This window comes from Pan paniscus, chromosome 6 (assembly GCF_029289425.2).
Source record: "Pan paniscus chromosome 6, NHGRI_mPanPan1-v2.0_pri, whole genome shotgun sequence".
NCBI lineage: Eukaryota > Metazoa > Chordata > Mammalia > Primates > Hominidae > Pan > Pan paniscus.
The window spans coordinates 94,310,848-94,324,530 of record NC_073255.2 but is presented as its reverse complement, the minus strand read 5'-3'; the positions used below and the strand labels follow the sequence as shown (position 1 = coordinate 94,324,530).

Here is a 13,683-nt window from a genome sequence, read left to right as displayed (position 1 = left end):
ATTAGTCATCTTGCCTCTGAATGTCTATAGAACTTTCCTTAAATCTCTCATATTGTACCAATCACACTATTGTGATTATTAACATTAATCTAATATTATAATTTTATCTCCTGTACCTCTTTTTTTTTTTTTTTTTTTTGCTCTGTCACCCAGGCCAGACTGTAATGGCACAATCTTGGCTCACTCCAACCTCTGCCTCCCGGGTTCAAGTGATTCTCGTGCCTCAGCCTTCCAAGTAGCTGGGATTACAGGCACGTGCTGCCGCACCCGGCTAATTTTTGTATTTTTAGTAGAGACGGGGTTTCACCATGTTGGCTGAGCTGGTTTCCAATTCCTGACCTCAAGTGATCCACCTGCCTTGGCCTCCCAAAGGGCTGGGATTGCAGGTGTGAGCCACTGCATGTGGCCTGTACCTCTTTTAAGGAAGAAGCCATCAAAGGATCACTTTCTCTCTTACATTATCTACACCTGGCATGAGGTCTGGGTGGGTCCTCAGTGTGTGCTGACTCAGGGGACAATCTTCACATATACAGGGCAAAAAAGACAATAGCCAGGACCCTGGTTGTAACCATTAGAAACATCCCTACCCAGCACCGGGGCTGGTGACATGATCTTGAGCTAGGGGGAGTAGGGAGGCAGTGATTTTGTAAGACTTCTTCCTAGCCTGAGAAAAATCCAGCAAGAAAAAGTTATTTTAGGTCCCAGAATACGAGGCTGAACTGAGTCCTCCAAAGAGAGGTTAAGATAGAAAGTTAATGAAATGTTCATTTCAAAAAAACTTTGCCCAACCCACGGTTTGCAACTCCCACACTTATCCTGGTACCAGTGAGAGCCATCTCCAGGCCCGGGTAGCAGTAGGCAGCGTAAACCCGTTGGCCAGAATAGCATATCCACGTCTGATTGTCAAGTGGAGGCAGCCCCGCTTACTGGCTCTACTAGAGACTTGCTGGTTATTTTTAACACAGGCCCTCACACCTGTGCCCACTCCTCCTCTCCATTCCTCTGGCCCCGCTCCTAACAAACCTACTCAACATTCATTCCCCAGGGTTGTATGTTCAGCCTGTGTGCAGCACCTCTCTCTCAACTGGAATGTCTTCTTTTGTCTTTTAATCATTCATGCATTCAGCACCCATTGTGCATCCTGTGTTTCCTTCAATTGCGGCTCCCCCCCTTTTCTTTTTCTTTTTTTTGAGATGGAGTCTTGCTCTGTCGCCCAGGCTGGAGTGCAGTGGTGCGATCTCGGCTCACTGCAACCTCCGCCTCCCAGGTTCAGGCGATTCTCGTGCCTCAGCCTCCTGAGTAGCTGGGATTACAGGCGTGAGCCACCACGCCCAGTTAATTTTGTATTTTTAGTAGAGACGGGTTTTCTCCATGTTGGTCAGGATGGTCTCAAACTCCCGACCTCAGGTGATCCTCCCGCCTCGGCCTCCCAAATTGCTGGGATTATAGGTGTGAGCCACTGCGCCCGGCCTGCTCCCCTTCTTAAAGCACAGCTCTTCCAGGAATCACTGAGGTGTAAAAAGATTCAGCTTTGGGAGGCCAAGTTGGGAGGCCGAGGCAGGAGTGTTGCTTGAGGCCAGCAGTTCAAAACCAGCCTGGGAAACATAGCAAAATCCTGTCTCTGCAAAAAAGTTAAAAATTGCTGGGCATGGTGGCATGCACCTGTAGTCCCAGCTACTTGGGAGGCTGAGGTAGGAGGATCACCTGAGCCTGGGAGGTTGAGGCTGCAGTGAACTGGAACTGGAATTGCACCACTGCATTCCAGCCTCAGGGATAGAGTGAGACCTTCTCTCTGAAAAGGAAAAAAAGCCAGCACAGTGGCTCATGCCTATAATCTCAGCACTTTGGGAGACCAAGGCGGGCATATCTCTTGAGCTCAAGGATTCAAGACAAGCCTAGGCAACAAGGTGAAACTCCGTCTCTACAAAACATACAAAAATCAGCCAGGTGTGGTGGTGTGCACCTGTAGTCCCAACTACTCGGAAGGCTGAGGTGGGAGAATCACTTGAGCCTGAGAGGTTTGAGGCTGCAGTGAGCCGTGACTACACCACTGCACTCCAGCATGGAGGATAGACCGAGATCCACCTCAAAAAAAAAAAAAAAAAGATTTGTGTTCTGTATCCTGGAAACTTTGTTAGCCCACAGAGATAGGGAGTGTGCCTACTTTTCAAGCATCGACCAGAGGTAGTTTCTGAACAAATCCTGTGGTTTCATGACCTTACCCTTTTAGCGTGCCTGAAATACCCTTATTTTCCTCCTTCCAGGGGATCTTCTTCCCCTCTGTCCCCAGTTTTCTTAATGATACCCTTCCTTAAGTTGCCGGCTGGTTAACCCCACCTTCTCCAGGCTGACACATGCCCCATCCTTTGTGCATTGCACCACATGTATTGCAACTACTAACAGGTCTGATTGCCCCGGCAGACTGAGCTCACCCAGCAGTGATCATTCTGCAAGAAGCAATGCTCCCCTCTTTCCCTGAAGTTTTCAGATTTTATTTGTAGCCTAAATGAAAGAGCAAACATATTTCTAATGATAGCCATGGTTTACTAAGCCCCTCCTATGTGCCAAGTACTGTATTTTGTATTTTATCTTATTTTTTTAGACAGGGTCCTGCTCTGTCACCCAGGCTGGAGTGCAGTGGTGCAATCACATCTCACTGCAGCCTTGAACTCTTGGGCTCAAGTGATCCACCTGCCTCAGCTGGGAGGATCCCTAGTAGCTGAGACCACAGGCCCATGCGACCAAACCCAGATAATTTGTTTAAAAAAAATTTTTTTTTTTAGTAGAGATAGGATCTTGCTATTTTGCCCAGGCTGGTCTTGAACTCCTGGGCTCAAGTGATCCTCCCGCCTTAGCCTCCCAAAGCACTGGGATTACAGGCATAAGCCACCATGCCTGGCTTGTGTCAAGTACTTTAAGTGAGCATCTTGACAGTGCTGCAAGTCTGCAGACACCAACCTGCCTTAGAGGCGAGGAAACAATATGAGGAGATCAACTAACTTGTCTACGATCTGAGAGTCGGCAAGTGGTAGCAACGGGACCTTAGCCTCTGTGATTCCAAAGCCCAGGCTCAGCATCTGGAGCAGCCTCAGGATGCAGACGAGCCTCCCTTAATCCTCTGTGCACAGGGGACAGGGCTGTGGAGTCTGGCTGGGATCCCACTCACTCAACCATTCCCATTTACAAATATGCCTCCCACCCTGACCCCTCTCTACCTGCCCACAGGAACCTCCTCCAAATTAAAGATGCATTAGGACTTTAGGGAATCTAAAGGACACATGGGGAATTTATTTATTTTTTCTTGAATGACCCATGGATTAATTTATTTGGGGCTCCGGAGCAGGGGGAATCTTCTTCGATTATGGAAACCTTTGGCTCAGGGGCAGGTGTGAGACTACGTGCCTGTCCTGGGTTTGAACTGGGACCTCTCTGGGCAAGAAGGGAGACAAAGGTGGAGGGGAAACAGCACTTGGACTTGAGCTTCAAGAAACTCACCCAGCTGCACGTGTGTTGCGGGGGAGATTGGAGTAGGGGAAAGACGGCAGGAAATGGGGAAGTGGGAGGGAGAAATAGTGTGATGGGGGCAGAAAAGCACTGTGGGAGGGGCTGTCTTAAAACCCATGTTTGCATCTGGACTTAGCCCCTGACCAGAAGTGCAACTCGGAGGGGCCTCCGAAGGCAGGTGCTCGTAGGACACTAAATCCTGCTTCACAAGGCCGCTGTGAGGAAGAAAATAATCCAGGTGAGATTGTTCTGTCAATTGCAAATGTCTATTGATGCGTGGTCGCCCTTGGTGCATTTCAAGGAAATCTCTCTTTCAACTCTGTAAGCCTTTTCGACAGACAAGGACTCAGCCATCCTCAGCCCTGGATCCTTTCATATCTTAACGTCCTCACCCAGGGGCCTACATAAAAAGGGGGTATTCAGTATGTGAGTGAATTGAATGGAACCTCATCTTGGTGAGATAAAATCTTAGTGATCAGTGACGATGAAAGATAGTAATCCACAAATGGTAAACCAAAAATTCTTTTCTCCCAAGCAATTTTTTTTAGAGAAAAGGTCTCACTCTGCCACCCAGGCTGGAGTGCAGTGGTGTTATCATAGCTCACTGCAGCCCTGACCTTTTGGGCTCAGCCTCCCGAGTAGCTGAGATTACAGGCGCACACCACCATGCCTGGCTAATTTTTTCTTTTTCTTTTTTTTTTTTTTGTAGAGACAGGGTCTCACTATGTTGCCCAGGCTGGTCTCAAACTCTTGGGCTCAAGCGATCCTCCTGCCTCAACCTCCCAAAGTGCTGGGATTACAGGTGTGAGCCACTGTGCCTGGCCAATTTCCATTCTTTATAAATTACCAGGTCTCAGATATTGTTAAAGCAGCGCAAATGGACTACGCAACTGACCGTAGTAAAAAACACATTTTACTGTGGTACACATACACCATGGAATACTCTGCAGCCATAAAAAGGAACAAGATTATGTCCTTTGCAGGGACATGGATGGAGCTGGAAGCTGTTATCCTCAGCAAAATGACACAGGAACAGAAAACGAAACACTGCATGTTCTCACTTATAAGTAGGACCTGAGTGATGAGAACACATGGACACGTGGCAGGGAATAATGCACACTGGGGTCTGTCAGAGGGTGGGGAGGGAGAGCATCAGGAGGAATATCTAATGGATGTTGGGCTTAACACGTAGGTGATGGGTTGATCTGTGCAGCAAACCAGCATGGCACGTGTTTACCTATGTCACAGACCTGCACATGTTCCCCTGAACTTAAAAGTTGAAGAAAAAAAAATACATTTTACAGGGCCACCCAGTACTTACTCATGTGCATGCATAAGATACAACCAAAATCAGTTTCATGATCTAATGCTTACCCTCTCACGTGGAATATACCTGGATGTTTTCTCATCTATTTCACTCTTGTTTTTATTTTTTTGAGATGGTCTCTTGCTCTGTTGCCCAGGCTGGAGTGCAGTGGTGCGATCTCAGCTCACTGCAACCTCTGCTTCCCGGGTTCAAGCAATTCTCCTGCCTCAGCCTCCCCAGTAGCTGGGATTACAGGCGTGTGCTGCCTCACCCGGCTGATTTTTGTATTTTTAGTAGAGATGGGTTTCACCATGTTAGCCAGACTGGTCTCTAACTCCTGACCTTAGTTGATCCTCCCACCTTGGCCTCTCAAAGTGCTGGGATTACAAGCGTGAGCCACCGCGCACCTGGCCTATTTCACTCTTTCATATGCTGGCTGAAGCCCACTAAATGGATTTTGTGGCCCAGGGCTGAAAACGCTGCTCTGTTTCCTGGGCAGGTCACCCATCAGTCCTTGGCATCATTTTGCACAGCGATCTCTCCAGTTGGGCATTTAACTTCTACCACATCCCTCCTCCAACCCAGCAAATACATGTGATACCAGCAGCAACAACAGGTTGACCAGAAGTCTTTTCCGCTCTGCCATCAATATTATTTACTCAGAACATCTGAAATACCTTCTTTCCACCCCTCTCATCGGCCTGCTGGGTAAGTCAGGTGTCTCAAATTTGAGGAAGCAGTGAGATTCAGGAAGAAACTCCTGAATTTTAAAAACAGCTATAGGGCTATAGGTAGCAGGGCACAGTGGCTCACGCCTGTAATCCCAGCAATTTGGGAGGCTGAGGTGGGAGAATCGCTTGAGCCCAGGAGTTCTAGACCATACTTGGCAACATATCAAAACCTCGTCTCTACCAAAAATAAAAAAAGGCAGTCAAACATGGTGGTGGTGCCTGCCTGTTGTCCCAGCTACTTGGGAGGCCGAGATGGGAGGATTGCTTGAGCCTAGGTGTTCGAGGCTGCAGTGAGCTGTGATCACACCACTGCACCCCAGCCTTGACAACAGAGTGAGACCTTGTCTCTAAAAAAAAAAAACCAACAAAAACAGATAGAGGGGATTTACGAGGCTCAGAGTCCACATATAGACACTCATCCTTCTTTCCTAAGTCTTCTCCCCTAGGAACCCAGAGGCCAAAGGCCACGACCCCCAGCTCATCTTTTGAAATTAACTTGTGTCCATTCTAGAATCTAGTCACTAAATCTTTTTCATCACCTTTTATTTATTATATCGCTATAGTGCATACTTTGACTGTCAGAGAACTGGATACAAGACCTAGTTCTAACCCCAGTATGGAATATCAGATGTCACTTTTCTGAACTAATTTTCTGTAAAACGTGGCTAATCACTTCTGCCCTGCCTTCCTCATGGGGTTGCAGTGAGAACAAGTGTGAAAATGCTTTTATATAGGCCAGGTGTGGTGGCTCATGCCTGTAATCTCAGCACTTTGGGACGCTGAGGCAGGAGGATCACTTGAGGCCAGGAGTTCAAAACCAGCCTGGGCAACATAGAAGACCCCGTCTCTACAAAAGTAAATAAATAAATAAAATAAAAATTAGCCTTGCTTGGTGGCTCATGTCTGTGGTCCTAGCTACTCAGGAGGCAGAGGTGAGACAATAGCTTCAGCCCAGGAGTTCGAGGCTAGAGTCAGCTACAATTGTGCCACTGCACTCCAGGCTAGGTGACAGAGTGAGACCCTATCTCTAAAAAAAAAAAAAAAAGGAAACAAAATGCCTTGTATACTGTAAAGCACCACACAAATATAAATTGTTATGTAAACGTTATGTTCTTTGGTAATAATTGATAGTGTTGACTCTATGTCCCAAATTACAGTACTGTGCACTCTGTGTGTTTAGTGAAAGGCACACCCTCCGTCATCAACCCCTAAAAGGCATCTGCACTTTATCCCTGAGTGCAGGGTTAAACCAGCTCTCCCTTGGGCAGATATCTGATGTCATCAAAAATTCATGGGTCGCAGCAGCTGGTAAATCCACTGTCTCCAGTCATGTGTACCCTCATTCACAAAAATCACCAGGCCTGGGAGAATTAGCCCCAAGAGCGGTCAACTGAAATACAGCCTGTGCTCAGCTCTGCAGGCCAATCAAAAAAGTAAAGCATGAGAGGGAAATCAAGAGTCACCTTAGGCCCAGATGAGACAAGAGATCATTATCAGAACAGCCAAATTAGTCGGGCATGGTGGCGGGCGCCTGTAATCCCAGCTACTCGGGAGGCTAAGGCAGGAGAATCGCTTGAACCCAGGAGGCGGAGGTGGTGGTGAGCCGAGATCGTGCCACTGCACTCCAGCCTGGGTGACAGAGCGAGACTCCATCTCAAAAAAAAAAAAAAAAAAAAAGAACAGCCACTAGGTGTATGGAAGATTTACTACTCCAGCTTCTATGCCTTAAAAGGATTATTTCCAACCTTCTCTATTATTATGTTCATGATACAGATGAGGGTAAGAGGTTACAGAAGAAACTTGCTAAAAATCATGCAGGGACGCAATGTACAGTGGCTCACACCTATAATCCCAGCAGTTTGGGAGGCTTAGGTGGGTAGATTGCTTGAGCCCAGGAGTTTGACACCAGCCTGGGCAACATGGCAAAACTCCGTCTCTGCAAAAAATACAAAAATTAGCTGGGTGTAGTGGTGTGCGCCTGTAATCCCAGCTACCCAGGAGGCTGAGGTAGGGAGGATCGCTTGAACCTGGAAGGCGGAGGTTGCAAATGAGCTGAGAATGCGCCACTGCACTCCAGCCTGGGCAACAGAACAAGACCCTGTCTCAAAAAAAAAAAAAAAAAAATCATGCAGAGGCCAGGTGTGGTGGCTCATGCCTGTAATTCTAGCACTTTGGGAGGCTGAGGTGGGTGGATTGCTTGGGCCCAGGAGTTTGAGACCAGCCTGGCCAACATGGTGAAACTCTGTCTCGACTAAAAATACAAAAATTAGCTGGGCATGGTAGTGCTGGGGGCGCGCGCCTGTAGTCCCAGCTACTAGGGAAGCTGAGGCACGAGAATCGCCTGAACCCGCGAGGCAGAGGGTGCAGTGAGCCGAGACTGCGCCACTGCACTCCAGCCTGAGTGACACAGCGAGACTCTGTCTCCAAAAAAAAAAAAAAATCACGCAGAATCAGGTAAACTATAATCTGCTTTTTCTCATTCTGCGTAAGCAGGAGAAACCTCCGAGGCTGACATTGGACTCTGTCAAGGATGTTCCTGAAAGGCTGCGTTTGAGGTCAAGCCTGCAGCCAAAGGCCCCCAGAGCGAGGACTTCAAACCAGAGATGGGAATTTAATGGCCAGAACAGAAAGTACTTTTGGCCTCTTGCAGGAATGAAAAGCAGACACCAATTCCCCAGGGTGGGTAAGGTTCTCCTTGCTACACAGTCACAGGTCTGTGCTCTTTACAAAGAGCTGCAGACGATTGTTTCTGGATTGGGCGCTTGGCTGCTCAATGATTAATGAGAATCTAATATCACTTTTGTTTGGACTCCAAGCTAAAAGAGGAAAGAGGCAATAGATGCACCTCCCCAGGGCTCAGAATTCTCCAGAGGCTTCCCAGTGCTTACGGGCCAGGGTCAGAATGCCTTGGTTGGCATTCAGGGACTTGCTGGTCTGGCCTCAAACAACCATCTCGATGTTTCCTGATTTCAAACCTCTGTACCAGCCAAATGTCTTCAGCCTCACCCAATGGACTCTGCCCATCCTCTTCCTGAGATTCTCCCAACAGGCAATGCCTACCCCACCCAACCTCCAAGGGCCAACTGAGGTCTTGGTCTTCCTTCTGAACTCTGCACTCCAGTCCCTTCTCAGACCCCCATGGTCCTCAAAGCTTTGGCCTTCTGATCCAGGCCTGTATTGATAGCTAACTGTTGAGTCGGCCTGTATCTCTCTGGATCCTTCATTTTCATGCTAAGGGCCTTGAGAAGCAGGGAGGGAGGCCTTCGATGATGTTTCTTTGTGTTCTTTACCCAGCACTTGCTATAGAAATTATGAGAATTAAATAAATGCTGTTGATTAATGAGGGATGGATGGACAGAGGTCCCTGAGTCCTATAAGCTGGTCCTTGCAGGCCAAGCTTTGCAGGGAACCTGGGTACAGGGCTGGGAGGATGCTCAAGGGTGATTTGGTTTAGTGGCCATTGGACTAAAGGAGAGTTTCGAAGCTTCAGATCCCTCAACCTCCTAATCATAGCCCAGACAGATGAGTCTTCTGGTCTTGCTCAGACACCTCTAGGAAAGAACTACTGCTTAGTTTTCTACATCTCCACCCCCATAGCTGCAGGGAGGACTTTTTTTTTTTTTTTGAGAGGGAGTTCTAATACATGCCCAAAGAAAGCGAGCTTTCATGGCAGACAGACAAGGAATGCTGGTCCAACCTCTGGGCACTCACTGCCCAACCATGAACAGGTATTTCTCTCCAAATAAAGATAGGAACCCAAATAAAGACATGAAGCCCCTCACGCAGCCCCCAACCCCAGGGGCAATGCTCAGTCAGTCTGAGACTGATGCAGGCCATAGAATAGGACTCTCCCCTGTCATCAGCCCCCATCCCATTGTCTCCTAGCCAAGACAGAGTGCCAAAGGCCAGGGCCGGGCAGAGAACCAACCTCCCTTGGTTGCCTCGAAAGGGCCCCCTCTGGGGAAAAGTAATATAATTCTGAACAAGATAAACTCAAATTCTAGTACCTCCTCATCTCTATGGCAAGGGCAGACCCAGACCCCCCCACACACACACACACATACACACACACACACACAGAGCCCACGACAGCTCCTTTCCTCGAAAGCCCTGATTGCCTCCCCACTCCCAAGACCCGCCTGACACACAGGCCCTTGAGGGTTGCAAGGCTGGACGGTAGGGACAGTACCCTGGTCTAAACTCGGGGTCAGGGTGATTGAGATGGCAAGGGCACCCTTAAATTTCCATTCAGAGTGACAGCCAATCAAGACCCCTGGGAAAACCTGCAGTTTCCGGGCCTCCAGGTACTCCCTGCGAACCCCCCTCCCATCAGAATCCCCCAAATCACATCCTGGTACCGGCTGAAGGCTGCTCCTTGGTCTCAATCAATAAGCAATGATTTCTTCAAGCTCCTCCTGTATTCGCGGTGGAGGTGGGGGTGGAGGGCTGCTCTGGGGGAGGGCACAGACCCCCTCCAGAGGAGCCCATTTCTAAAGGAAAGGCGGAGTCATGCTTAGGAGGCGAAGGTGTTGGCTGCACCTCAGGCCCACTGAAGCTGGGGTTCCCAAGTGGCCAACCTAGAACCTCCCCCGTCTCTGCCAAGGGCTCCATTCCTGCCCCCTCACTTCCTAGGATGGTTGAAACCCTGGCTTCTCACTGTCCTCCCAGCGCCACCTGTGCCTCCCTGCCCACGGGCTCAGCCCCACACATCTTCCCATCGATCTCCTGTAGGTGTGCGGGCACGGGGCTCCGGAGGGCACGGTACAAGCCCCTTCCGGCGGTGCTGCCCTCCCTCCCGTCCGGCAGGTCTCCCGAGGTGGGCGGCGAGCCCCGCAGCCCAGTCCCTGGAGTCCAGCGCGATCTCCCGGGCAGCCCGGCGGCGGCGCGGCGGGAAAGCGAGAGCCCATCCCGGCCGGCCAGCCGCCTCCAGAATCCTGGCCCGGCTCCCTCCTCCGGCACGCCTGGAGTTGGGGCCAACAGGCAGGATCAACAATCCAGAAACTTTCAATGGATCGCGCCGGCTAGGAGGGGGAGAAGGGAGGGCGCCAGGGCTGGGGGTGTGGGGAGGGGGCTCGGGGCAAAGCCCCTGCTCACACTTACCATCTTGCTCACATCCATGACCGAGGCTGCGGGGCACCCCCCCACCCCTGGAGATCCCGCTCCCCTAAAGCTGCTCCCGGCTAATCGCGCCCCGAGGGTGCCATGCTGCGGGGAGGGCGGCCGGCAGGGCCCCCGCGGACCGGGTCAGGCGGCGGCGGCGGCGGCGGCACCGAGGCTGGACCGGAGAAAGGAAGGGGAGGGGGAGGGGAGGCGGCGAGGGGGAGGGGGAGGGGGGCGGGCGCGGAGCCGCAGCGCGCGCCGGGGGCGGGGGAGGCGCGGCCCCGCCGGCAGAGACCGGCGCGCCCGAGCCCCCGGGGACCGGGAAATCCCGGAATCAGCTGGCGGGGGCGCGAGGGGAGACCGGGAGGCGGGTTCCCGGGCCCGATCCCGCGGCCCCCGGGCTCGCACGGCGAGGGTGTGATTTGAATAACAAAAGGTGGCTTCTCCCCAGAGTTCCCGGTGGCGGGGATCGCCGATCCCGGAGCGAGAGGCCGCCGGCCCGCCAGGAAGCGTGTGTGTGTGTGTGTGCGCCCGCGTGTGTGTGCAGGCGTGCGTGTGCATGCATGCGTGTGTTTTGGTGGTGGAATCAGTGGGACTCAGGAAGTGAGCAGGGGAGGTGGTGAAAAAGGAGGGACAGATGGGGGGCGCAGGAGGCCGACATTCCAGTGGGGGCAGGGGGTCCGCTCGGCCCCTCCCCACTTGGCTTCCCTGGACAAAGGGGGAATTCACGGCCAGTTGTTTGCCTCCTGCGGCTAATCTGGAGGGGCCTCCCGAATGAGTCTGGGGTCTCCAAACAGATGGGCAATTGGGAGGAAGTGGAACAGGTATCCCCAGGAAGGCTCTGAGCGTCCCCCTCCCACGTGAGCCACAGCCAGCCCTTCCTGGAGTGAGGGAAATTGGCTCCGTGGTTCCTAAATGATGTCTACCCTGAGCTAGGAGCTCCTTTCTCTCAAGCCAGAATCCCGATGTCCCTTTCCTTATTCGATGCCGAAATGCAAGGCAGACATTCCCCTCTGCAGTAGACACAGCTGGTGGCCTCAAAAGGTCTCCTGGCAAATGCTCCTTTGGGGCAAGTTCTCCGGAAAAAGCCTGGCCATCCAAGCCTATAGTTTCAACACAGTCTGTCCCCCCAAAATCAGATGGCAGTAAAGTTTTGGATGCAGCAGGGACCTGAGAGTCCACCTAGATCAACCCCACTTTATACGGAGAGAAAACTGAGATCCAGAGAGGGAGAGGGAGGTGCCCCAGGTCACACACCCGGCAGGGACTGGGGGGCAGGGCAGACTTCAGTAAGGACCATCCAGCCCAAGCCCAGAAGGGCTTCCCATGCTGCCACGGGGCAACCATGAAGTTCGGGCTTTTAAAATAATGAACAAGTGGGCCTGGCTCCCGGCGGGCTCACGCCTGTAATCCCAGCACTTTAGGCCTGTAATCCCAGCACTTTGGGAGGCTGAGGCAGGCAGATTGCTTGAGGCCAGGAGTTCAAGACCAGCCTGGCCAAAATGACGAAACTCCCGTCTCTACTAAAAATACAAAAATTAGCCGGGTGGGGTGGTGTGCGCCTATAATCCCAGCTACTCGGGAGGCTGAGGCAGGAGAATCGCTTGAACCTGGGAGGCAGAGGTTGCAATGAGCCAAGATCACACCACTGTGCTCCAGCCTGGATGACAGAAGGAGACTCCATCTCAATAATAATAATAATAATAATAATAAATAATGAACAGGTGATGGGATCCAGAACAGCTGCGAGGCCAACCTCTGCACCCACATGAAGGGGCCCCAAGGAGAAGGCATCTCCTATCATGGCCCCAGGACCTGCTGGGCTTGCCCTATCACAGCCCCTTCCTGTCAAAGCTGAGTTCTTATCGATGAAATTGGGACTCTTATCTGCCTGCCTCCTAGGGGTATGTGAGAACATCAAGATATAAGAAATAATATCTTGGGCTTGGTGGTTCACGCCTCTAATCCCAGCACTTTGGGAGGCTGAGGCAGGTGGATCACTTGAGGCCAGGAGTTTGAGACCAGCTGGGCAACATGGCGAAACCCTGTCTCTACTAAAAATACAAAAGTTAGCTGGTCATGATGGCGCACACCTGTAATCCCAGCCACTCGATAGGGTGAGGCAGGAGAATCGCTTGAGCATGGGAGGCAGAGGTTGCAGAGGGCCAAGATCACACCACTGCACTCCAGCCTGGGTGGCAGAGTGAGACTAGGGTCTTGCTATGTTGTACAGGCTGGTCCCTTCAGGAGTTTGAGAACTCCTGGACTCAAGCAATCCACCTGTCTCAGCCTCCCAAAGTGCTGGGATTACAGATGTGAGCCACCATGCTCAGTCTTCCCTCTATTTTATTTGTTTTTTTCTTTTTTGGTTTTCTTTTTCTTTCTTTTTTATTTGCTCGTTTCTTTTTTTTTTCTTTGAGACAAAGTCTCACACTTGTTGCCCAGACTGGAGTGCAATGGTGCGATCTCAGCTCACCACAACCTCTGCCTCCTGGGTTCAAGAAATTCACCTGCCTCAGCCTCCTGAGTAGTTGGGATTACAGGCATGTGCCACCATGCCCGGCCCCGGCTAATTTTGTATTTATAGTAGAGATGGGGTTTCTCCATGTTGGTCAGGCTGATCTCGAACTCCCGACCTCAGCCTCCCAAAGTGCTGGGATTACAGGCGTGAGCCACTGCACCCGACTGTTTCTCTATGTTCACAATCTGTTCTTCCTCCTGTTTTCTGGCTCAACTAATGGTTCTACCTCCACTGAGCTGGTTAAGCTGGAAACTTCAAAGGCAGCCTTAATTCCTCCAGCAACAATCCCCGCTCCCACTCCATCTAATCAGGTCCCACATCCCTGCGATTCTTTCTTGCAAGTAGCTTCCAATCTATGTCTTATTGACTATTCCTTCCCTGGATAAGACTTTCGACAACAGCCTCTGCCTTCAGTCTCTTCCTGTCCAATTCATCGTATACACATCTAATTGTGACTCCCTACTGGCCAGCCCATCCCAAATAGAAAAAAAGAAAAAAACAACAGGTCGGGTGCAGTGGCT

The 13,683-nt window shown here is 51.1% G+C and overlaps 1 protein-coding gene across 4 annotated transcripts in view; it reads right to left on the bottom strand.

Annotated features, from left to right (window-relative positions):
• Positions 1-13,683, bottom strand: part of HIP1 (huntingtin interacting protein 1) — a 205,049-nt gene that overhangs the window by 95,930 nt on the left and 95,436 nt on the right. Inside the window, exon 1 of one of the 4 annotated variants that reach the window (XM_057302890.1) lies at positions 10,642-10,833. The exons of 2 other annotated variants lie outside the window; for them this stretch is intronic. In XM_057302890.1, coding sequence (XP_057158873.1) covers positions 10,642-10,659 — 18 coding nt within the window. In that variant the 5' untranslated portion in view covers positions 10,660-10,833. Of the gene's footprint in view, positions 1-10,641; positions 10,834-13,683 lie in introns of those variants that run through there. One more of the 4 variants, XM_055114571.2, reaches the window with a different exon arrangement.